General features: G+C 48.2%; 1 protein-coding gene across 4 annotated transcripts; it reads left to right on the plus strand.

Annotated features, from left to right (window-relative positions):
* The first annotated feature begins 1,696 nt into the window (after positions 1–1,696).
* PEF1 (penta-EF-hand domain containing 1) lies at positions 1,697–25,751 on the plus strand. 4 transcript variants are annotated; one of them, XM_081087096.1, is made up of 7 exons: positions 1,697–1,743; positions 8,292–8,426; positions 15,092–15,496; positions 19,394–19,670; positions 22,853–23,008; positions 23,495–23,638; positions 24,808–25,751. In XM_081087096.1, exons 3-7 carry the CDS (start codon positions 15,143–15,145, stop codon positions 25,035–25,037), a joined length of 1,161 nt encoding a protein of 386 aa, XP_080943222.1. In that variant the 5' UTR covers positions 1,697–1,743; positions 8,292–8,426; positions 15,092–15,142; the 3' UTR covers positions 25,038–25,751. The 4 variants fall into 4 exon arrangements, with proteins under 4 accessions (XP_080943222.1, XP_080943223.1, XP_080943224.1 ...); XM_081087097.1 differs by having other exon boundaries at positions 1,698–1,743; positions 8,315–8,426; XM_081087095.1 differs by lacking the exon at positions 8,292–8,426 and having other exon boundaries at positions 1,717–1,743.
* Positions 25,752–26,416: the final 665 nt, after the last annotated feature.

A 26,416-nucleotide genomic window follows, 5' to 3' on the forward strand; every position in this document is an offset into this window, starting at 1 on the left:
AGCACTGTGATTTTAGAAAGTGCCTGGCTAGATAGATGGGCTGGAATGGATAACATCTGACAATATATTCACTTGTTTATTGTTTTAAAAATATAGTGTCAGGTACTGTGTCAGGTACTGGGGATATACTGAGAAGCAAACCCAGACACAATCTGTGCCCACATGGAAGAATTTAACAAATTAATCAGATAAGTGTGCTAAGAAGTGTAGAGCCTGAACCACCAAGTGGTAAGTAAGTACAGGACTATAAAGTCACTTTGTAACCAGGATTTGACCTGCTTTAGGGACCAGTCAAGACTTCCCTGCTGAGAATTAGGTATCCATTTGTGAACTCTGTTTAAAAAAAAAAAAAAAAAAAGAAGACACCTACTAAGATAAGGGCTCCCGGAGGCTAACTGGACTCATTTTAAAAAGCAGAGCCTAGTAGCCATTTCTGCACAGGGGCCTCTTATGCAAACTGCACTTCAGAGAGAGGCCTGCACTGAACTGCCTGCCTGTACTGCATTTCTGCCATCCCAAGGTCATACAGTTAGAAAGCCAGCCCTCATAAACGTTTCCTAGAATCCTATTTCAACCAAAAGGATTGAGGGTTTCCCCATCCAACCAGAGCTGTGTGGCTCCCCTGAATCAGAGTAACTCTATTCTGATCAATTGGGACAGTGCCTTTTAGACCAATCAAACGTGAAAATTTGGAGCCCTCATTTGCATGAGGATGGACCAATCAGGAACCAGGGGCAGGGACTTCTGGCTATACAAGCCGGCTCCCCGCTGGCTCTAGGAGCTCAGTTTCTCCCCTCAGAAATGAAGGATGTGAATGTTCCCCTGGCTGAGCTACAATACCCACTAGACTGAGTAGATTGGGGTGACTGGAGTCAAGGAGCAGAACAGAGCCTTCTAGCCAGAGGAGGGCCAGCCCCAGGACTGTTCTACAGCTCTGCAGTTTTCACAGCCATGCTGTATTGCAGCTTAGCTGTTTTGCACTGAATAAAGTTTCCTTCTTCAATGCACCCTAAACTGGGATTCTTGTTGGTGTTGAATTGTTGTCAATGGTCATCTGTTGACACACTGACCCCAGTTCTAGGCCATACTCTGCCCCTAACTCACTGCCTCTTCGGACCTGTTTCCCCACTTACGAAAGAAGAGACTATTCATCTAATTTTCCTCTCCCATTTGGGGGGATTTTCCTTTCCACAAAGACCACACACCCCACTCCAATGCTACTAATTGACTCGTGGCGTCTGGACATTTGAGCGAAGTACTGCGGCCATTGCCTTTATCCTTTCCAAGTGGCCTCCGTTCCCTGTTGTCATGGTAACCTCCAAACCACACCTCAGGCGGAAACTTGGAGTGACACAGGAACTAGTTACTGTGATGTCTCCAGTTTGCCAGGTTAAAACATGGCCACCGCCGCAACACCTAACTTAAGCTTCTCACTAAATACCCGGGTCTGACTACCCTGGAGCCTACTCTACCGCAGGAAAGAGAGGAACAACGCCACAACAGCGAGCGAACAACGTTCCGGAACCGCCCCCATCCGACCTTTAACTCCTCCCGCCTCTCTGGGAGGCTTCCGACCACCGCCCAATGGCGTCACTTCCGTCGACCTCTGCGCCCAGGATGGACAGGCGCACCATCCAATCAAAAGTGTGGGTATGTCCCCAGGGAGCGGTTTGACACCGGAAGTCCGACCCCTCTCCGACTGGTTACGTCGGAATCGACATGGCAGGCTATCCCTACGGGCAGGTGAGTTTGTGAGGAGCGGACGAATCCAGGCAGGGGCCCCCAAACCCAGCTGTGCTTTCTCCCCTGTTTCTCCGTGCCCTTCCTATGCTGTGGTTGACTTTAGCGAGGTCTCGCGTGGATGAGAAGGGAAAAGCGATGGTCGGTTGCGCCGGTCTCACGTTACGCAGAACTGCACGTCGCGCTCGCGAGGCTTTGGGGACCTGGGCCCCCCCAACCCCCCCGCCCAGACTCAGGCTGGGCTTGGCCCGGGCCGCGCGCTTTCCCGGAGCTCCCGCTGGGTGCCGGGCGGGGTCGTGGACGCCAGCGCCGCGTTTAGAGCACTGGTCCGTCGGTATCATTTGGGGCGTGGATAAAAGCACACCCCGGACGTATTGCATCCGAATAATCAGGAGAATCTTTGGTTTTGGTTAACTCCACACGTGAGCTTGTTTGACTACTTGGTACTTGGTCCAACGCCTCCGTTTCAGACCCGGGAAAAATGAAACGCAGAGAAGACAACACACTTCCCCGAAGTCGCCAGGCAGTGGGGCAGCGGACCCTGGAGCTGCCAGCAAATGCTGCTTCTCCGCCTGCCAGCCCTTCTCGATCCAGCCACGAGCACCCGGCCAGGCGAGGCTGTGGCCGCCGCCCTTGGTGGGCTGGGAGAAGGGCTGACAGAGGGGGTACAGTTGGGAGGCAGGAAGGTTCCCCCGAGCGCGGTGTTGTGCCTGCCGGAGCCGAAGCTTCCTACTCGGTAAAAGAGGGCCAAGCAACAGGCTCTCCCCGACACTGGTAGAGCCATTCTGAAGAGGAACGAAAGGATGCTTGTAAGCCATTTGGCACCACCAAGCGTGTAACGGGTGTTACCTTTTCGTGCTTTGATTTTTACTGGGCTCCTCGAAGGCCAGTGCTGGGAGGGCCCTCAAAATAGTCCCTTCATTTTAAAAGGAGAAAACAGCCCGGAGAGGGCTCCTGAGTTACCCAAGATCACACTCATTTAGGAGATAAAACCCCTGCAGGAAAAAAATGGTTAAACTAGGCCATACGGGGTATTACAGAGTGCTCAGTGGGGTCCAGTTAACATGCCAAAAGATGGGACAAGAACCCGCCGAGGGAGTGCAGCCCGCAGCCCGTGCGGTTTTTGCACACGCTATTTGGATCTCCGTTCTCTCAGTCATGGCGACCTGGGAGGCATACTAGCAGGGAGTCTCATCCCCAGTTTATAGCCGAGGAACCAGCCCGGAATAGTTAAGCGGCTTGTCCAAGGTCATACATAGCAAGCAAGCGAGGGGATGAGGCCAGGGCTCGAACGTAAACTCCTTTCGTTGCATACGTAGCCGAGGTAGGAAAGAGAGGCCGGCATGGGCCGCAGTTAGGAGGAAGTACTATAACCTAGCAGTGTTTCCCAAGCTCCATTCTATTTTCTGAGTCTTGTGAAATGTTAATAGGTATTGCTAATGGAGGAAGATTCTGCGGTTAAATAAGTTCACAGAATACTCTGTTAAATAGAGCTGAACAGTTTCACCACAGGGCATCTCAGTATTTCTTAAGTTTACTTAACCATGGGGACCCCCCCCCCCCTTTTTTTAATGTGTAGTCTTTTTTTTTTTTTAATAGTATTCTGAAAAACCTGGTTTGGGTAAACATTGTCATGCTGCATTGTTTTTCAGTGGATGGTCTGCATCAGAATCACCTGGCAGCTTGTTAAAAAAAGCACACTTTGGGTTCCGCCATAGACCTGTTATGCAACTCGGAAGTGCCTTACGTTTTAATAAGCTTTTGGAGGTCATTTGTATGCGTCCTTGAGGAAGTGACATAGAATTTAAGAGCCTGAACTTCCAGGTTGGACAGAACGAGGCTAGAATTCTAATTCTACTACTTAATAGTTATATGCCCTTGGACAGATTTATCTAAGGGCTTGGAGCCTCCGTTTCCTACTTGTAAAAAGAGAGGACTAATACTTCATAGGACTGAAATGAGGATGAAGTATGATAAAACCTACAGAAGCTTGGCACATTGCTAACACGTAGTGTGTGCCCGCGCATGGTGGCACAGTTCTTGCTGCTGCGATTGTTGTTAATCATGTCATGCTGCCTGGGCCTATGCTCAGTGAAATATTGAAAAGGAGTACAGAGAAACATGCCTGGAATAGAAGAAGTGCTTTTGTTTCCCCATCATACCCTTGTCTACCTCTTCAGCTCCTGGTCCATGGTGCCCCAGGAAAGGAAATGGGTTGTTTTAAAGCATCCAAAAGCATAGCACCACTTCCCCTCCACCTCGTACATAACCCTGGAGGGTTCCAGCTTATTATTAGGAGTCAAAACTAATTTTCCACTTCCTCTAGCCCAGGGTCCTCAAGCATGACTATGTGTTCGAGTAGTAAAACTCAAGTACCCTTTGGACCTGTGGAGGAGCCAGCCTGATGGGTTTCAATGCTTAGAGCTTGGTCCCTGAGGCCAGAGAGATTTGGCTTCAAATCCTTGCTCTGCTTGTTGCTTGCAGAAAGTTCCTGGAAAAGTGTGAGGCTTGGTTCCCCTTCTTTAAAAGGGGGTTGTAATGAGCTAATCCATGTAAAGTGCCTGATACAGTGTTTTGGTATAGTAATTACTCCGCGTGGAAAGGGACACAGATAGATGAAGTGTACAGACAGTGTACTAAGTATTAAATGGGAGTAAGTGTAAGGTATAGGACAGCACAGCTGGGATACCTAAACTCCGTCTCCAGGGGAGGACGGTTTCCTAAAGGAGGTGGCATTTAAGCCCCACATTGAATCTCCGGCAGGAGTTAGCTGGATGAAGACATGCATGGTATTCCAGTAGAGGGAATATATGCTCCAAGGCCAGGAAGCAAGTGAGAGCCCAGTATTTTGGAGGAATTTAAGGAGATTAGTCCACGTGCTGTGACGAGGGAGAAAGGGGTAAGAAATGAAATGAGAAAGGTAAGCAAGGATCAGGTACCTTTTTGAGGCGCGTGGACTTGGTCCTAAGAGTCGTGGGGGAACTGCTGAAGCGTTTTCTCCCTTTTGTGCTTTGGAGCTATTACCATGGAGCACTGCGGGAATGGGTTGAAGCAGGAGGGCCTGGAGGCAGGGAGACCAGTTTCAAAGCTATCGAACTAATCTAGGTTAGAGAAAACAGTGAGCTGGTGAAAGTGGTTTGAGAAGCGTTTGGGAGGTAGAGCTGAAGAAACTTGGTGCCGGAGGGGAGGAAAGAGGAGGTGCCCAGGAAGGCACTAGGGTCTCCCACTCACTGAGATGGGAATACAGAGGAATAGATTTGGAGGGAAGGTCCAGGAGGTTGTTGGATACCTGCGTCTGCAGCTCAGGTGAAATGAAGCTGGAGGGAAAGGTGGAACATGTGGACTGTCAGCTCAGACATGGTAATTGAAATCTTGGGACACTTCCTGGCTCACTGTTTATTGGCTGCAGATTTCTGGGCCTTAAATATTTTAGGAGGCTCTGCTGGTGAATGTCTGAGCCACTCCTGTCTCACGATTGTTTAACCCAAGCATGTCAAACTCTCTGCCCGCGGGCCGCATGCGGCCCACAACAAATATTTTTGTGGCCCAGCCAATATAATGGTATGTAAGAAACATTTTAATAAAAGTTTTGTAACTTAATTTTTACAATATCCTGTTATACATAATTATTAATAATGAACTACAATGTTCGCTAATGACAGATTACTATAATCGTGTTGCATTCATTTCCCTTACGCACAGGCGCACCATTTCTCTCCACGGATACTAGCAGTGAATATTTTAGCAGAAGATTGACATCTCATTAATCTTGTACTGAGTTGTTTGGTGTGTGCAACAGGAAATATTTTGCTTTTGGAGAACAAGAAAAATAGGTTTATTTGCTTATTAATTTGTGCAGTTATTCAGTGTCTGGTAAGTTAATGTTCAAGAAAAAATATTAATTTTTACTAAAATATTCTATTATTTTATGTTAATGATTACTCACTTATTTCAGCCTTTTGTATTCAGCGTATCTCTATCGAAATAAACCTACATTTCTATGAAAATTGAAGCTTTTTTTTGTGGCCCACATAAACTTAAACCTTGTTTATTTGGCCCATGTTAGCCTTTGAGTTTGATATGCTTGGTTTAACCCCTTAGAATAGGCTCTAGCCTCCTCCAGCAGGCACTTGAGAGATAGCTCTGGAGAACAGACTTGCCTTGGCAATGCAGCCTACTCTCTTCCCCGTCAGGACTCAGCATGGATTAACCTTTGACCCTTCCAAGCTTCACAAGAATCTTGGATGTAGAAGCATGAGCCTTCAGAGCCAAAAGGAAATAGAGGACTTTCTGAGTGGATTATTTGGGGTGTGAGCTCCCACCACTTGCAGGAATACAGACAGATTCCAAGATTCCAAGATTGACTGAAAGGTTGGACTGTAGGGTCTTTGGGATTTCTTACAATACTGTGGCTCTCAAATTAGGTCTAGGAACTGGGGTGCAAAAAGAATAAGATTCTTCTGCATCTCCCTGATTCCTGCGCTTGAAACCTCTGAAAGAGCACTAATCCAACCCTTCCCCCTAAACCCCTTTCTACAGTAGAAACCCATCATATTTGACAGATGCATTTAGGACAGTCCCTGGCATCGGCACATGGTAGATGCCCACTCATTTATTGAAGAGAGTAGTGTAGTGGAGTCATGCAGATCCTGATGAGAATCCCAAATCACCTGTTTTAGCTGCATCATCACAGGCACAGTATTAAACTCTCTGCACCTTGATTTTCTCATCTGTAAAATGGAGATAATGCTGCTTTCTTAGGGAATAAAACTACTCTTACAGGACTGAGGGTCAGTGAGAGCCAATTGAACTGGAAGCATTTAGCAGAGCCTCAATAAAATGTTAATTGCCCCCCTCCCACCCATTTCTGTGATGCTTTGGAAACCATGGTTACTGAACTGTCTCCTGTCCGCCCCCCACCTTTCATGATCTTGTGTTTATCAGCATGAAATGCTCTTGGGAAAACTCTTAAAAAGGTTGACGGCATGGAGTAGTATAAAAGAACCTGGAGTCAGGGATTCTGGTTTTCATTTCTGATTCAGACCTTTACTGACAACTTGATGGCCCTGGGAACCTCTTTTCCAGCCTGGATTCTGCCTCATTGGTGGCGCCACTTCATATTTTTGTGCAGCTAGAAATCTGTGTCATTCCAAGCATTTTCCTTTCCTCTCTCCTCCCTCCAGCTCTTCCCTAAACTAATTAGTTACCAAGTCATGTCTAGTCTGTCTCTGAAATAGCTTCAGAATTCATCCTGTTCTCTCGGTCTCCAAGCCTGCTATCTGGCTCAAGCCCTGCCAGCCTGGGGCTTAGCCTACTGCCTCCCCCTCTCTTAGCTACTGCCTTCCCCGCTAGCTCATCCTCCACACCGCCGCTGGTTAATTCTCTAAACAAGGCTCTGATCTTGTTCCTTCCCACTGGAAACCCTTCTATGGTGCTCTGTTTCCTCCAGCATAAAGCCCAAACTCTTCAGAGTGGTAGTCATTTGTTTAGATTTTTATGGAGGCTTGCAGGTGCCAGGCACTGTGCTGGACCCTGAGGCACCGTGATGAATGAGTTCCACTGTCTGCCCCTGGGGAGCTCCCTGTTGCATGGAGGAGACAGAAACAGAAAATACTCTTAAGATACCAGTAACTCATCCGCTAACTGGAGTGCCGCAGGAGAGGTGTATAAAGAGCCCACCTCTCAGTTCTTGCCTCTGCCCCCTGCTTTTTAGCCTGTTCCTTGACCACTCCATGCTTGCTCATAGATCTGTACCTGTGCCTTTGTCTCTCTTCTCCCTTCTGTCTGGAATGTCCTTTTCTGCCTTCCTTTTGGAGAAGGCCTATGCATCCTTCACTGCCAGCTTCAATATTACACCTGCCTCCTCCAGGAAGACTTCCTTGAACCACTTCATGAATTTTTCATCTTATTGCCCATTTATCGTTTGACAAACAGAACAGAATTCCTCAGCTCATGCCTTGGTAGCGTTTAAGTAGATTTTTCTGGTGGTATTGATCAGACTATCATAGTTATCTGTGGGCTCCTTGAGGACAGACCCTATATAGTTTTGTGCCCCCAGGCCTAGCATAATGTCATCATTCTGTAAATGTTTGCTAAATGAAGTCTTTCAACAGTTGTGCACTTGAGTTTCTTCATCTAAAAATGAGTCTACTAGTTTCTTCCTTCTTTCTGTTAGAGGATTTGCCGAAGACCACCGCATAGCAGCATTGGCATGAAAGTGCAACAAGGAATTTGGAAGCCCATAAGCCTTGGGTGTCAGCAGGGCTGATGCCAGCACAGATTGCTCTTGCTGAGATTGTGGTGTCTGGAAGCATTTCCTGACCTGATAATCTTGGAGTAAATGTTTACTGGCCTCTACCGACCTTCGATACTATCTGCTTACTATGTGCTCTGCCTACATGCTTTACCAAAAGCAATTGTATGACCAAGCTGAATAAGAAGAGTCAAGACTAGGACTCATTGTTCCTCTCCCAAAAGAAGTTCCACCTGGCCCCCCTGGTTAAAACTTATTTCTTGAGTAGTATCTTCATTGTGCATTGGCCCTCCTGCAGTCCCTCCTAAACCCACTGTGCAGGTCATGGCAAGTGGCGCCTGAACAGGTACTTGAGAAGGTTCGCCTGAGGGGAACGAAGTGAAGTGGAAGCTCACTGAACGCACAAGCCTGTGCCAGCTGTGGAGTCACAACCGTAAGTGAACGGGGGCTTTTCTGAAATTAGCCAGGCCATTATGGGGCAGAATTCGAGTAAAGGGGAAAAACATTATTTTAGACTGTTGGCTTGCATGCTCAAGGAAAAGGGAATTAAGGTGTCAGAAGGTACTCTATTAGTTTTTGCATATCATCATAGAGCATAATCCCTGGTGTCCTGATGAGGGCACGGTAGATGTAGAGTGTTGCGAAAGAGTAGGACAGAACTTGGAGAGAGCTCATCAGCAGGGGAAAAACTTGCCCCCAAATTGTTTCTCCTTGTGGAGCATGGTATTGCACTTGCTGGAACCGTTTAGAGAGGCAAAGGAGGCTGGACCTCTCCCCTTACACCCTCCGCTCCTACAGAGGAGCAGAACGAAAAATTGGAGGAATGGCTTTCATGTCTTCCTCCACCTCTGTGTCCTGATCCTGAAATATTGATTCACCGCTAATAGAATCAGCTGTTCAAAAAGCTATCCGAGAGGGATTAAGCGACATGACGGTGGAGGAGAGACTTGCTTTTCTTGTTATAGAGGTAGCTAACCCACATAATTCAAATTAAATACTAAGACAGCATGACAAATTTGACTTTAAAATGATAAAGGCTTTGCGTGAAAGCATAGTACAAAATGGTCCTGCAGCTCCTTTTACTGGAGAAATCGTGACTAACGTTCCTGATGCATTCCTGCCTCCTTTCGATTGGTACGCTTTGGCTCATGCAGCCCAAGATGGAGGAGACTACTTGCTATGGAAGGGAGGATTTTTAGAGAGATGTCAAGAGCAGGCTCGTACCAATCGAGGGCAGAATGTCCAAATAACTTTTGAAATGTTAGCAGGACCAGGACAATACAGTGACTTGCAAAATCAGCGAGGGTATGTGCAGCAAGCTTAAGAGCAGATTAAACTTTGTGGAAGAAAGGCCTGGTGGGCTTTACCAGCTACAGGGGATCCTGAGGGAGCTTTTATTAAGTATATGCAGGGACCACAGAATCATTTTCTGATTTTGTGGCTCACCTTACTCTGAGTAGTGAGCCGGCAAATACAGCATGTAATAGGAGACATCTTGATTCGGCAATTAGCATATGAAAATGCCAATGCTGATTGTAAAAAATGTCTGACACCTCTAAGAAAAAGTGGTACCATTACAGAAATGATTCAAGCATGTCAGGATGTAGAATCAAGCACTTTTCATGCAAACTTACTAGCTGCTGCTGTAACAGTGAGGAGTAAAAAATGTTTTAATCATGGGAAGCCAGGACACTTCCAAAAGGAACGTAGGCAGCCAGAAAGGACGCAGGGTGGCGGACAACAGAGGAGAGGCGTGCGCATTCCACCTCCCGCTTGGAACAACGCAGCTGCACCCTCCTTGTGTCCTAACGTCAGAAAGAAAATCACTGGGCTAATCGATGTAGATCTAAATTCCATAGAAATGGGCAGCCCTTACATCAAGGCATAGGGCGTGGCCAGCAGGGAAATGGCCAAAGGGGCTTTCCCCAGCCCCGGCAACAACAGGTGGTTTTATGCCCTGCAAGGCCCACAGTGAATTCCTTCATCCAAGCCACTCGGGGGAATGCAGGCCTTAATCTCACCAACACAGTAGCAGTCACTCGGACCCCTGACATAGCTCGGCAAGCTGTTCCTATGGGAATTGGGGGCCTTTACCACCAGGAGCGTTAGGATTAGTCTTAGGAAGAAATGGAAACACTGAAAGGACTGTTTTGCCTGGAGTCATAAATTCAAATTATAAGGGAAAAATCAAGGTAATACTAGAATGCAAACAGATTATGCAAGTTACCCCAAGACAAAGAATTGCTCAGCTCCTACTCATACCTTATATTCAGCAAGCTAAGGCTATAAATAGAAAAAGAGGAACACAAAATTTGGAAGCTCAAATATCTATTAAATACATGAAATTAGTAAAACCCATCCTATAATTAATTTAAAAATAAAAGAAAAACTAAGAGTTTAGTAGACACTGGAGCTAATGTCAGTGTTATTAGTAAAGAATTCTGGCTTCCAAATTGGTCTATAGTAGAAACTATGGGGTCTATTACAGGGGTCATAATTCCTGATAATACTCAATGTAGTACTGCAGTGTTAAAATGGCAAAATAAAAAAGGATAAACAGAATGGTTTCAGCCCTATATAGTCTCTGGAATTTCAGTCAACTTACGGGGCCGGATGTTTTGGAGGGTTTATAAGTGTGTATTGTTACCGGCAAGGGATAGCAGTTAACTCAGATGGAATATCAAGCTGGTCAAGGTTTAGGAAAAAATAATCAGGGGATTAGAAAACCCATTCAAGCCAAAGGGAACCCAGGAAGACAAGAAGTAGAATATCAACCTTTTTAGGAATGGCCATTAATCAATCTCCTCACCCTCATGCTAATCCTATACAATGAAAAGATAATAAACCTATATGAATAGATCAATGGCCACTAACCAAGAAAAAATCAGGGCATATTCATGAATTAATACAGGAACAACTGAAGGTTGGCCACATAGAGCCTACCAATAGTCCTTGGAATACTCCTATATTGACAATACCTAAGACGGTGACGGGAAAGTGGCGGTTGTTCCATGTTCTTAAAGCAGTTAACACTACTATACACACCATACGAGCTTTACAGCCTGGACTCCCAGCGCCTTCACAAATACCTCTAAATTGGTCTCTTATATAGTAGTAAATCTCAAGAATTATTTTTTCACCATTCCTTTGGCACCTCAAGATAAACAAAAATACGCCTTTTCCGTACCATCATTAACAATGTAAAGCCTATGAAAAAATATCAATGGAAAGTTTTGCCTCAAGGCATGGCCAATAGCCCCACCTTGTGTCAAAAATACATTGCTCAAGCTATTCAGCCATTAAAAGGCAAATATCCCCAGCATTACATTATCCATTACATGGACGACTTGCTCTTGGCAAGCCCACAGGAAAAGCAGACTTTAGCAATGTTTACCCAATTTAAGCAGCAGTCACCAACCAGTCCTTTGTGAGGTCCGAAAGGTTGGCGACCACTGAAATAAAGAAAAAAACTCTCTAAATAGGGCTTAAAAATTGCTCCAGAAAAGGTACAAAGAGAAACGCCCTTCAAATACTTAGGAACCATAATTAAAAACCAATGTAATAAGCCTCAAAAGGTAGAAATACAAAAAAATTGCCTTAAAACCCTGAATGACTTTCAGAAATTATTAAAGGACATTAATTGGTTAAGACCTTATCTAAGAATCTCTACAGAAACAATGACAAATTTATTCAATATACCTAGGGTTAACTGTGATCTTTCCTCGCCCCAAATGTTGGCAGATAAAGCTAGGGAGTAGTTACTAAAAATTAAACAGGCAATATCCTCAGCCCAGGTAGCACGGGTACAGCCTAAGTTGCCTGTGTTAGGACAGATTAATCCTACTATAAACAGTCCCACTTGGGTCATCTTCCAAAATAAGGACTCTCCTGCTATTATTAAGTAAATTCACCTAGGGCAGTGGTCGGCAAACTGCGGCTTGGCAAACAGCAGCTCGCGAGCCACATGCGGCTCTTTGGCCCCTTCATTGTGGCTCTTCCACAAAATACCAACTTCTGCGCATGGGCCACGAAGTTTCAATCGCACTGTATGTGCACGCCCCCACGTGGTATTTTGTGGAAGAGCCACACTGAAGGGGCCAAAGAGCCGCAGCTGGCTCGTGAGCCACGGTTTGCCAACCACGGACCTAGGGCATCAAACCTCTAAAACTGTGGTTACATATATAGAACTCATGGCTCAATTAAGACCTCAACTCCAAAAGCACTGCAGGCAGCTTAAAGAAGAAAAGCCCCAGTACATTTATCCTCCCCTTACCTGGAAGCAGTTAGAAACCTTATTTCAGACTGATTTAAATTTGCAAATTGGAATAAATGAATATTCAGGGGAACTTAGTTGTCATCTACTAAAAGACAAATTACTACAATTTTTATATTACACCCCATTATTATACCAAAAAATACTAGACAGGAACCTATTCCTGAAGCATTAACTATTTTTACTAATGGTTCCTCTAATGGTAAGGCTGCTTATCATACAAAAAAGTCAGACCAAGTCATCCACACTAGTCACACTTCTGTACAAAGAATTGAATTAAAGACTATCAAGGCTGCATTGCAAAATTTCAGAAGCCTCTCAATATTTCTAATTCGGCCTATGCTACTGGCCTAGTAAGCAAAATTGAAAATGCTCGATTAAAGTCTATACTATTTAAACAGTACAGCAAATTGTACAGCAAAGACAATATCCCTTTTATATTACTCACTAGAGGCCTGGTGCATGAAAATTCGTGCACTTGGGCGGGGGGGGGTGGGGGGGGGCGCGCAGGCGCAGGTCCCTTAGCCCGGCCTGCGCCCTTTTGCTGTCCACAACCCTTCGGGGGATGTCCACCTGCTGGCTTAGGCCCGCTCCCTGGGGGGGGGGGGGGATCAGGCCTAAGCTGGCAGTCAGACATCCCTCTGGGAGCCCAGGAGCCCTTGGGGGATGCCTGACTAATGGCTTAAGGAGCGGGCCTAAGCCATTAGTTGGACATCCTTAGGGCTGTCGAGGAGGCAGGAGATGCTGCGCTGGCCAGCCATGAGCTGGCTTCTGCCTGAGAAGCGCTCCCCCTGTGGAAGCGTACTGACCACCAGGGGGCAGCTCCTGTGTTGAGCATCTGCCCCCTGGTGGTCAATGCACATCATAGTGACTGGTCGTTCTGCCATTAGGGTCAATTTGCATATTGCCCTTTTATTAAACAGAATATCAGGGCTCATATCACCCTGCCTGGTCAATTAACAAAAGAAAATGCATATGCCAATCAGTTAGTCATTTCATTACAGCAAGCCACAGAATCTCATCAGCTTTTACATCAGCCTACCAAAATATCCTATCTAATAATAGACAAACATTGGCTAATCAGCAGGATATGCAAATTAACTGCCAACAAAGATGGCGGCCGGCAGCCACGCAACTGAAGCGAACATGAGGCTTGCTTGCTCCAGTGATGGAGGAAGCCAAGGTTCCCCGCCTGCTGCGGCCCGGCTCTGAGCTCTGAATGCAACAATGTTTCAATTATAGAAGCTAAACAAACCCCAGATACCTGCTTTCAGCCGGCAGCGGGCTCAGAGCTTAGAGCGCCAGTGATGGCAACAGAGTTTCAATTATAGAAGCTAAACAAACCCAGATACCTGCTTTTAGCGAGCCATGGCCTCAGAGCTGGAGCCAGCTCTCAGCTCCAGTGACAGCTATAGAAGGTAAATAAATCCCAGAATTAAAAAAAAAAAAAGGCTGGGAGCTTCAGTAGCCCGCCAGCCTGAAAACGGCCCTCAGCCCCTCACCCAGACTGGCCAAGCACCCCAGTGGGGACCCCCACCCTGAAGGGGGTGTGACCAGCTGCAAACAGCCATCAGCCCCTCACCCAAGCTGGCCAGGCACCCCAGTGGGGACCCCCACCCTGAAGGGGGTGTGATCAGCTGAAAACAGCCATCAGCCCCTCACCCAGGCTGGCCAGGCACCCAAGCGGGACCTCCACCCTGATCTGGGACACCCTTCAGGGCAAACCAGCCAGCCCCCATGCATGCACCAGGCCTCTGTCCTATATAGTAAAAGGGTAATATGCAAACTGACCCTAACAGTAGAAAGACTGGGAATGACTGGTCACTATGAAACACACTGACCACCAGGGGGCAGATGCTCAATGCAGGAGCTGCCCTCTGGTGGTCAGTGCACTCTCACAGGGGGGAGCTCTGCTCAGCCACAAGCCAGGCTGATGGCTGCCAGTATAGCGGTGGTGGTGGGAGCCTCTCCTGCCTCTTCAGCAGCGCTAAGGATGTCTGACTGCAGCTTAGGCCTGCTCCCCGCTGGCAAATGGACATCCCCCAAGGGCTGCCGGGCTGCGAAAGGGTACAGGCTGGGCTGAGGGACCCCCTACCCCTGAGTGCACAAATTTTTGTGCACCAGGCCTCTAGTTATCTAAATAATTCTCAATCACTCAACAGCAGGATAAACAAATTATCAAGGAATGTCCCACTTGTATGTTACATCTGCCTCAAGGGCCTAATACAGAAATTAACCCTTGAGAATTGAAGAGGGAACATATCTGACACATGAATGTAATGCATTATATTCCTTTTGGATGTCTTGGGGCATTGCATGTCTCTGTAGAAACCTTTTTTAAAGGTCCTTTGGGCCACCACATCTACAGGGAAAATGGCAAAACAAATCATTAATCATTGCCTAACTTCTTTTGCTGTCATGGGAATTCCAAAAATTATTAAAACTGACAATGGACCTGCATACACAAGCTGTCATTTCCAGCAATTTTATACAAAATGAAAAATTCAACACATTACAGAAATACCATACAACTCCCAAGAACAGGCAATTATAGAACGCCAACATCAGTGGCTAAAATCCCAACTTGAAAAAACAAAAAGGGGAAATACTAGAGAAATCTCCTGTAGGTAGACTACACCAAACCTTAATTACCTTAAATTTTTTCACTTGTAATGTTCATGGTAAGACCCCAATGAAGCTACACTGGTGTTGTGATGAGCCAAAGGAAAAAGGCTTTGTCAGGTGGAAGGATCCTGAGTCTAATTTATGGAAGGGTCCTGACCCTTTGTTAACATTTGGTCGAGAATATGCTTGTGTATTTCCAGGAAACTCCTCCAAGCCTGTGTGGATTCCTGCAAGGAACATCAAACTTCAGCATGGATCCACGGGAGGAACTGACCAAACTATTGAAGACCTTGCACCCAGAACCTCAACCTATACCTCCTCAACCTGTACCTCCTCAACCTGTACCTCCTCAACCTGTACCAACTCAACCTGTACCTGTGGCTGCAGACAATCAAACACCCTGCCCCCAAGTAGCACTAACCCCAAACCTCGTGCAGAAGATAAGGAGTGCAAGGCGAACGAAGCAGACAAGAGACAGTTTGGAAATGACATGGGGGATGGTGAAGAAGACAATTCATAAAGCTGAGCAAGTTTGTGAGGATACAAGAATCCCAAGAACACCTGAGAATGTTTTCCTTGCCACACTAGCAGTCATCAGTTGTGCGGTAAAACTAGTAGGGGTACATGGGGAATTGTATTAGACTTATGTTCCTGACCCTCCATGGATGAGACCCCTTACTTGGGCTGATCTCCCGCCTAGTATAGTCACCAATAATATCAAGCACCTTGTTCATCCCAGGGGACCACAGATAGGACAACGAAGTATCTGGGCAAACTATAACTATACGGGTGTCACCACACAGCTTCCCTTTTGTATGACAAAGAAACTACTGCACCTTTGTGTGTAGAATTAAAGAGAGGTCTTTGGTTTGCATGGACACCAAAGGAAGTGAGGGCGGGGGGGCGGGGGGGGGGGCGAAAGCCCACATACATCTACTATCCCTGGTTGCCCCAGAAGAGGTACAGAAAATGTAACATTATTAAGATATCCCCCCATTACGTAAAAATTTTTATAACTGGTACCCCGCAGGGGAAGAAATTAATTGGCAAGACTGTTATAGTGCCTACCCCACCAACAGCAATCTTAATAGTTTTTCCTTTGTGAATTGGTGTCCCCATGGGTCTGCATATAGTAGCAATCACACCTTAAAATGGAAAGGGACTGTGTCCTACCTATATGTTGAATCTAATCACTCCACCTCATGGCATGGAGGAGGATTTGTTGGATCTCAATTACAACATGATCATTGGCCCCTACAAAACACATACTGGAAATTAGCTGCTGCACTTGCACCTATAGAATGGTACAGTTATCACTCTAGCTTAAACACTCTACTCATACTTACATCTTATGGGGAACTCCCAATAAGACAGTATTTGCCACCACCTGTGTATCTCATCTTTTTGTACTCCTCTCGGGCCCCATCCAGGTGTGCCTTAATGCAAGTTAATTGTATAAGGCTGTGGTCAGCAAACCGCAGCTCGCAAGCCACATGCGGCTCTTTGGCCCCTTCAGTGTGGCTCTTCCACAAAATACCATGTGCGGGCGCACATACAGTGCAATTGAAACTTCCTGGCCCATGCGCAGAAGTTGGTATTTTGTGGAAGAGCCACACTGAAGGGGCCAAAGAACTGCATGTGGCTCGCGAGCTGCGGTTTGTCGAGCTGCAGTTTGCCGACCACTGGTATAAGGTATCATGCACAGGCTGCACACTATCCCATTGTGTTAATTCCACCTATCGAAAGGATTCCCTCATGATATTAAGACAACCCGCTTTCGCTTGGGTTCCTACTAACCTAACCGAGCCTTGGGAATCTCATCAAACCTACCAACTGTTACATGACCTAGTAAAAATCTTAAAATGACAAAAAAAAAAATTCCTTGGCATGTTAATTGCAGGACTCTTTGCTCTAGTATTGTTACTTACTTCTGTGGGAGTTGCTGCTGCATCCATGGTACAAACTGTTCAAACTTTTCAGTTCGTACAACAAGTTAAGAAAAATGTAACTAAAGACCTTGTCCAAAAAAAAGAATTGACAGTCAATTTGAAATAGAATTATCGGCACTAAAATCTACAGTTCTATGAATGAGTGATAAAATCCACAGCTAAGAGCAAAGAATGTCCCTACATAATTTTTCCCAGATTTGTGTGACCCCCTTTCCCTATAACAGCACCTTACACCCTTGGGAATCAGTGAAAAATCACCTTCTTGGTACTTAGGGTAAAGGTAACACAACCCTTGATATTTTAGAATTACAGCAACATATTGCACAATTATCCCAGGCAAACTTACAAACTAGTTCCTTAGATGCCTGGCAACAATTTAAAATGGACATGGAAAAATTCAATCCTTTTCATTGGATCTCCCTACATTTACCTTTTAGCGTAACCACTATTGTCTTCCTTTTTTTTTTTTTTTAAGAAATATAACATGAATCATATATGTACTTTTATTTAAAAAAAAATATTTTATTGATTTTTTTACAGAGAGGAAGGGAGAGGGATAGAGAGTTAGAAACATTGATGAGAGAGAAACATTGATCAGCTGCCTCCTGCACACCTCCCACTGGGGATGTGCCTGCAACCCAGGTACATGCCGTTGACCGGAATCGAACTTGGGACCCTTCAGTCCACAGGCTGATGCTCTATCCACTGAGCCAAACCGGTCAGGGCACTATTGTCTTTCTTATTCTTGGGTTTGTGTGTTTATTTTTAGGCTGCAAATGTGAATGAAAAGTCTCAAAAAGACTCAAGCCCTAAAGACGGCATACACTTTTCAAGATTTATTAAGAAAACAAAAGGGAGATGCCAGAGACCACCTCATAGCAGCATTGGCATGAAAGTGCAACAAGGAATTTGGAAGCCCATAAACCTTGGGCATCAGCAGGGCTGATGGCAGCACAGATTGCTCTTGCTGAGATTGCGGTGTCTGGAAGCATTCCCTGACCTGATAATCTTTGAGTAAATGTTTAATGACTTCTACCGACCTTCGATACTATCTGCTTACTATGTGCTTTGCCTACATGCTTTACTAAAAGCAATTGTATGACCAAGCTGAATAAAAAAGGCAAGACTAAGATTCGTGGTTCCTCTCCCAAAAGAAGTTCCACCTGGCCCCATGTTTAAAACTTATTTCTTGAATAGTGACTTCATTGTGCATTGGCCCTCCTGCAGTCCCTCCTGAACCCGCCGTGCAGGTCGTGGCAAGGATTGTTGACAGGATTCTGCCAGGAGCATTTGTGTGTATGTGAAAGTGCTTTGTAAACTGTACCCATGAGGGCTTTAATGCAGGGCGGAAAGGAAAGGGTTCAGTTGCTGCCAGGCTGCACTGGGCCCCTAGAATGTGATAGGGAAAGCCAGAAGAACTGTCTGGCAGCCCCTGCTTTGTTGGCCTCAGGGCATTTCTGAGGGTGCCCTATGCCAGATGCAGTTTATGGCTTTGTTCATAGGGCTTATTGTGGAGCAGCTACTTCCTGGCTTGGTGTCCAGCCTGAACTTTGGGTGTGCCCAGACTTTGCACAGTCCCCACCCCCTTTTCTATCCTACCCTGGAATCTTGTTCCCTATTGCTTAAGGAAAGAATGCTGTAGCAGGAGCAGTGGGAGTCTTTGGGTTTGGGTGTGGGTGGGGAGTGATCTAGCTCCGCCTCTACCTTCAACTCATCCTATATAATAAAAGCCTAATATGCAAATCGACCGAATGGTGGAACTACCGGTTGCTATGATACATGCTGACCACCAGGGGGCAGACGCTCAACAAAGGAGCTGCCCCAGCCTGCAGGCCCCAGGCCAGCTAAGGTGGGTGCCAGTGGGGGCCCTCCCCCACATCACCCCGCTGGTCATCCTGCAGAGGGAGGCGACCTGTGGCAGCGGTGGGGGGTGGAGCTGGTGAGCAGGCAACACCAGACTGGCCAAGGTCAGTGCCAACGGGCCTCCCTCCCCCCCATCGCCCTGCTGGTTGTCCTACAGGTTGGCCCTGATCACTGGCCAGGCCTAGGGAACCCTACCCGTGCATGATTTCGTGCACCGGGCCTCTAGTAGTGTGATATGAACAAGTCCCTTCCCCAGTTTTGGCTGAAGAGGTTACTAGTAAATTGGGTGACCATGCCTCTCCAACTCTCTTGGGAATCATTTTCATTTTTAAGTCTCAGTTCAAATGCTGCTTTCTTAGGGAAACCCTCCTTGATTTCACCATCTCATTTGTGTTCCGTGGCACATGACTTATGCGTCCATTTTAAACACCTATTTCCTTATGCGGGTTCATTAGGTGTTAGGTGTTACGGAGAGGATTTCCATGCCTCTCCTGCTAACTGTGAGCTTCAGAACTTGTCACTCTCCTTTATATCTCCACCTGAGTTTACTGCACAGGGCTTTTCTGATGATGATGATAATAATAAGTTAATAATGATTTATTGATCATTTTCTTTATGCCCAACACTGTTGTTTGAACTTTTTTTTCTTATGTTAGTGGTTTTCAGACTGGTACCTTGCTCTTCTTACAGGCCTCCTCAGCAGCTGGAGAACAAGCGCCTGGAGCCCTTCCGAGTAGCTGCTACCCTGGTGGAGGGCAATATGGCAGCGGGGTACCCCCTGGTGGTGGTTATGGAGGAGGTCCTGCCCCTGGAGGGCCTTATGGATACCCCAACCCTGGGGGCCTTCCCTCTGGAGCTCCAGGAGGACCCTATGGTGGTGCAGCCTCAGGGACCCCCTATGGTCAACCACCTCCAAATTCCTACGGTGCCCCGCCTCCTGCGCCTTATGGACAGGGACCTCCTCCAGGTAAGTAGGGATTTGGGGCTCCAGATGCCTCTGACCTTGTTTTCAGTTACCCAGGGCCCATTCTTGTCCTTCCTGTGGATGTGAAGGCAGCCCAGCATCTTGCTTCTAGCTTCAGCATGCATCAGCAGAATAGAAGTGTTTTAGTCAGCTTTGCTGTGGAACAACAACTCTCTGGCTACAGCAGCAAACATTGCTTTCTGTTGCTTGCTCACTCTCATTTACTCTTGCTTACATGTCAGCAGCTGTAGGCTTGGCTGCTGAGAGTCTGCCCCACGTGTCTTTTCTTTCCAGGCTCCAGGCTGGAGGAACAGCTGTTACTGGAGATTTATTCTTGTTGCAGATAAAAAAGAGCAGGAGAGTCAGCAGGAATGTGTGATACCTCTTAAAGTCTCTGCTTTCAAGTACTTTATATCTCCCACTCCGTTCTCTTGGCCAAACCACACCCCCTGGTCCAGCCTCTTACCAATAAGATGGGAGTGGATACTCCTCATGGAGGGGCTCTGCAAGCCACCAGGCAGTGGAGAGGATGGACAATGCTCTTACAGGGGAGGCGGTGGGGGCAGGGCATAGGTGAGCAAATAATTGGAGATAATACAGCCTGTCATGGGGAGAAGCCCCATTTCTGTGGGAGACTGACTACCATATGTAGAAAGGCAAGGTAGTGTAGCTGTTGAACGCTTGGGTTTTGAGATCAGACAACCTACTGACCTGACCAGATTACTTTATCTCTTTAAGCCTTAGTGTTGACATCTGTAAAATGGGCGAGTGTCCCTCAGAACATTGTTAATAAGGATAAAATAAGAATGTGCAGGTAAACATGAGCACAGTGTCTGGCATATGGGAAGGGCTTAATAAGCAATATTCTCTGAGAGGACTTGTACTGAGACATTCTTAGCAAAGAGGTGTCAGCATTTAGTGTGATAGTAGATATGGCAAGGGCCATACCACTGACAGATGCTGAGGCAGGCAGATGGTGGGATGAGTTAGGGGAGGGATAAAGAGCAGAGATACTAAAGGTGAGGTACTGGACAACATGGGGAGGGAAAGGGGCCTTGGCTATTCAGTGGAGGCAGAGAATCTTGGGTGAGGGTTTCGGGCTCAGTGAAGATTTCTGAGTGGTCTCAGGGGCCAGGAGAGGTGAATTCCCAGTCCCCGGTTTCCTCCCACACTCATAGCCTCTTCACCATATGCTCTTCCCAGGAGACCAAGGCAGCCTGGAACCCGTCTGGTGCACCTGAAGGGCCTCCTGGGAATGGCATTGCTGGGAAGCTGCAGCATCGTAACAGATGTACCCAGGCAGGAGCCTCTGAGGGGATGGTCAGACCATGGGGTTCTAAACACTGAGCTGTGGCGTTTATCTGGGCAGAGCCCAGAGCTTCTGGCCATTTGCTTTCAGCTCAGCAGCTTCATGGTGGATTTCCTCCTCCTTTCAAAATCCTGTCTCTGAGCCTACATGAGGTCATTGTAGGGAAACCTTATATTGGAGGCTTATCCCTCCAGGGCCTGAGGCCAGAGATAATCTCTGGGGCTGCAGAAGAAAGGAAAGATGTGCCTTAGGCTCTTAGCTGCTCTCTCTGCAACTCTTCACCCAGCCGGCCACCCACCATTGCCTCCTCCGCAGTGCGGTAGTGGCTCCCGGAGCAGTGCTCTAAAGTGTGATCCATATGTCACCTGCAAAAAGAATGGGACTCCACCGGAAGCCCCGCCTCAGCCCCACTGAGTCCGGGATCTCAGGTTGGAGCACCACTGCTCTGTAAGACAGGGTTGACCAGTAAAGGTGCCCCACCGCCCACTGGAAATACCCGGATGGCACTCCAAACCCAAAGGGCCTTTCCAGCCTCCTCACCTGAATTGCTTCTCCCTCCCATCAACCCAGGACCCCTGGGAGTACTCCGAACGTACTCTGTGCCTCTGTGTCTTTTCTTCTCCCTGTAACAGCTCTGTCATCCTTTCAGATCCAGTTTACTGGGTATTCCTTCCTCGTGGAAATGGGACTGCACACATTCCAGGCCTTTTGCTAAAACTTTCTGTTGCTGTTATCTGGTTTTATCATCACAACCACCTCGGGAAGTAGGTCTGAAAAAAGGAAACAGTTAGTCTGAAGTCGCACAAACTAGTAAGGGTCAGAGCTCTTTGCTTTCAGAGCCCGGGCTCTTCTATGCAAACTGCAGGAACCACCTGTTACAGAGACTGTCCCTCTGGGGGCTGTGGCCCTCACTCCCCATGGCAAAGCTGCTGTTTTAGGAAGGATGGTGGGGCTGCCTAGTTTCCCATTCAAGGAAGCTAGATAGTCCCTCCATCAGGCAAACCTGGCCTCATCTTTGGGACTGGGTGGTGGTTTCTGTGCTCCAGAAGGGCCCGTGGCTGTCTCGGATACCGCCTGTGCGAAGGGGCCCTTTTTGTGGCCAGTTAAGTCATTAGGTTTAGCAGTACTGTGTCACTCTGGCCTTTCCTAAGATAGTCTGTGCTTCTCCACTTTCATCTATCATCCTTTCCCCTACTCTCCAGCTCACTCCACATGCCTCTTCAAGTGAGTGATCCTTTCCTCCATCTACTGACAGACACACAGAGCTCCTTAGGGTGCATACTCCCAGCAGACACACACAGCACTAATAAGCTGCAGTCACATAGTGCTTAGCTTGTAGCAGGCGCTGATATAAGGGTTTTCATATAATTATATCTTCATAATTTATGAAGTAAATGCTATTGTGGCCTCATTTTACAGATAAGAAAACTGCTACACAGAGAATTTAAATAACCAGGGCCTATAAAATGGGGGCTGGGGCCTGAGACTCTGAGGGTCTTGGGTTGACGGAAGGAAGAAGCAATTCAGGTGAGGAGGTTGGAAAGGCCTTTGGGTCTGGAGTGCTGTTACATTGAGGCCTACTCGGCATGAATTGAGCACTTTACCTTTCTGTGCCTGCCTCTGTGCTAGCCCCTGGGGATTCGGATGAGTTAGGCTCCTGCCCAGAGGTTGCTCCAAGTCTCACCAGGAAGGTGGTTTAAAAACATGTACACAGTGGAGTGAGCAGGGCCATAAAAGAGAAGGAGTAGGTCCCCTTAGGTCTTTGTGGATAAGAGAACCCCTAGACAGGAAGGCACTTAGACTGGCTCTTACCAGCATTTCTGCGATTGGCCTCGAGACCTTCGTTTGACTCCCTGATTTGCACCCCTTCCTGCAGGTGGCGCCCCTCCCAATGTGGATCCTGAGGCGTACTCCTGGTTCCAGTCCGTGGACTCCGATCACAGTGGCTACATCTCTGTCAAGGAGCTGAAGCAGGCCCTGGTCAACTCCAACTGGTCCACATTCAATGATGAGACATGCCTCATGATGATAAGTGAGTACCAGCCCTTCCCTGTGGGCGCAGGCTCGGGGCAGAGCCACCCGATGTCTGACAGTAGGTGGGTGGGTGACCATTCTCGGAAAAATCGTTTAGCCCGGGGGGATTTCAGACAGAAAACTGGGTTCAAGGAGTGATCTCCTAGACTGAGAGCTCTTCCCCTGAGATCTTTTCTCGAGTCCAAGGCCCTGCTGAGTCACAGGCTCACTCCATTTCCCATTCTTCAGAATGGGATCCATGCCCTGGTAGGAGATGGCAGGGAGGGGTCATCTGCCTGCAGAGAGAATGCAGTTCTGGAAGGGCGGCCAGGGCGGGGGCTGCTGTGGCACCTGATGAAGGTAAGTCGTGGGTAGAGGCATCTGGGCCTTGGGCCTGTGGTTCTGTGGAGTCTCCTACTCCATCCAGCCTGAGGAGAAGGGCTGCCTGAGGACCCCTGGCCCTCAGCCCTGAAGCCTTCCTTCCCTTTTTCCCCATCTCCCTAAGACATGTTCGATAAGACCAAGGCAGGCCGCATTGACGTCCACGGCTTCTCAGCCCTGTGGAAGTTCATCCAACACTGGAAGAACCTCTTCCAGCAGTACGACCGAGACCGCTCGGGCTCCATCAGCTACACAGAGCTGCAGCAAGGTGAGTGCCGTGTTCTCTTCCCTCCCTCAGCAGAGCAGGGCCTTTTCTCTAGCCTCTGACTGCCAATGTCCTCTGCCCTGCTAAATGTAGCCCTCAGCACAGACTTACTCCTCCCCTTCTGTGGCCTGCTGCAACTTTGAGCCCAGACCCAGGGCAAGGGAACAGCTGGGTCCAGGGTCAGGGCTGGACTCCTGATGATGGTACTCCTGGCAGTGCCAGGTGAGACAGGCCCAGCCTATAGGGGATGGGAATGTACTAGCCCAGGGTCCTGTGAAACCAGGATGTGGTGTGTGTGGCTCTTTCCGCTCTCATCTCTAGCGTGCGGAATGGGAAGAGCCCTGTATAGGGGCTCAGAAAGGTGGCTTCTGTTGCTGGCTCTGCCAGGAGGCAGTTACCTTCCCCACTCGGGCCCAGACCACTCAATGCTGCAGTTGGGTAAGATGACCAGCGGCCACAGTTCCAGGTCTGGTTCCAGTTCTGACTCTAGAGCAGCGGTCGCCAGCTGGTGGTCCGTGAGGTCTGAAAGGTTGGCGACCACTGCAGTAGAGGAAGGGTGTTAGTGGTCTGATGAGAACCTGACAGGCAGCTTTGCCACCTGAGAGGGGGAAAGGGATCCCCAGAGAACCCAACCCCTTGCCCTGGCTGTGGAGTTCAGTCCTATTAAGGAGTTCTGTGGCGGGGAGGGGCGGAGCTCACCATATCTGCACCCTGGCAGAAGGTTACTTAACTAGTTACTTAACTAGCAAGGTTAAGTAACTTGCCGAGGGGCTGTTTTGACTCCCGAGCAGGTCCTTGGCACCCTGTGCTGTGCTGCCTCTGCTGGTCGCACCGGCCAAGTGGTCCTAGGGGCTCAGACTTCCTTCTGTAACGCGGACGAGTCAGAGCTGAGCATGGCTGGCCTGGTGTCATTCTGGGGCCCCAGGAGCCCCTGACTGACAGATCGTAATGGAGATTCAGAGAAAGGGACGAGGCCTTCCAGCGAAGGGAGCGTCCAGGCAGAGCCCCTGCTGTGCTGCTGCCGTCCTGGACAGACCCTTGGGACTTCTGTCCTCTCCTCCTTCGGTGCTTGATCCCTCAAAGTCCCCTGAAGTGCTGTGCTCTGTGGAGCTGGCCGATGGCAGTGCTCACGATGGGTTTTTGTGTCTGCTCTGTGTGCCCCTCCTCTCCAGCTCTGTCCCAAATGGGCTACAACTTGAGCCCCCAGTTCAGCCAGCTCCTGGTCTCCCGCTACTGCCCGCGCTCCGCCAGCCCCGCCATGCAGCTAGACCGCTTCATCCAGGTGTGCACCCAGCTGCAGGTGCTGACCGAGGCCTTCCGGGAGAAGGACACAGCTATGCAGGGCAACGTTCGGCTCAGCTTCGAGGACTTCGTCACCATGACCGCTTCTCGGATGCTCTGACCCAGCCCATCTGTAGAGAGTGGCGTGCGCTGGGGCACCTCTCCTGGCTCTTTGGAGTGGGAGAAGCATGTGGGCCGCTCTCCTTTTCCTGCTCCTCCTGATACAGCGCTGTTCGCCAAGAGGGCCGGGACCCCTGTGTCATAGCCACCAAAGAGTGGGGTCCTGGGCTTGACGTAGGAGAGGACTGGAAGTTACATATCCTTTCAGCCCTGAGCATGTAAGTGGCACAGCCTTGCAGCAGGAGCAGGAGATGCCAGTCATTGTGATCGGCTGAGCTCCAGCCTCTATCTTTCCCTTCTGTGTTCATCAGCGTTTTACTATGAGCACCTGTGTCCCCGAACCCGCTCAGTCCTATCAAATGAAGCCAGTTTCTCCAAAGTGGATTCTGACCAAGCGTGAAAAAGATGTGCCCAAGGGACCAGGGGCTTGCATCCCACCCATCCCCCCAACCCTCCCCCATGCCCACAGTCGTGTGTGTCAACTCCTAGCCACCTGGGGCTGTCCCGGCTCGGGGAGTTTGGGCAGTCTGCTCTCTGGGCATGTTGGGCCAGGCTGCTGCACTCCTCAGCTTGGACCCCTCCCTTGCCCACCACTCTGCCTGGCTTCAGTCCCCAGGGGACAGTTGCCACCTCCCTCTGCCAATGCCCTTTTCATTCAGAGCCAAAAGTTCAGTGAAACTGTAAGCTTCAATAAAAGGATGAACTCTGTTCCACATTTTCCACCATGCCTTCCCAGCTACAGGTTTATGTGCTCATCTGTTCAGTCACTCATTAATCCTTTCATTCAACAAAGATTTAAGTATCTACTGTGTACCACGACACGCAGAAAGCAGCAGCAGAGGGGGCATCGTCTGCATGAGGCTGCTGTCACTTACCAGGGTGAAGTTGAAGGATAGGGGGCTGGGCTCAGCTCAAGAGGCTGATTATGTGTTTTATAACTGTTTTAGGGCTGGCATTCTGGGCTGGATGCAGCCACTCCAAACTTTACAGCCTGGCCTTTTTATTATCTCAAGCCCTGGTTTTATCCTCCAGACAAACTGCATTTATTAAGTCATAACTTTCCCCCCGTGTTTATTAAGCACAGACAGCTGTATGGTCTGCTGGCTTTTCCTATCAGCACGATAACCAGTCTACACTGAATGTCCATAGTGAGCTGACAGAATTTCAGTCCAAAGCCCAAACACCAGACACCTGGTTTGCCTGGGAGACCTTATCATGGGTGATGGTGTGAGAGTCCTTTTGCTTTGGGGTGAAGGTAAGAACTCCCCAGCCCTCGGCGGGGCTCTCCTCTCTGCAGTGGACGGCTGGGGAAAGAAGCTACGGCTGTTTGGCAGCTCAGTGAGGCCCAGCGGGTGTGTTGGCCTGGGCAGTTCAGTCCCA

This window comes from Myotis nattereri (assembly GCF_964212035.1).
Source record: "Myotis nattereri genome assembly, chromosome: 3".
Taxonomy (NCBI): domain Eukaryota; kingdom Metazoa; phylum Chordata; class Mammalia; order Chiroptera; family Vespertilionidae; genus Myotis; species Myotis nattereri.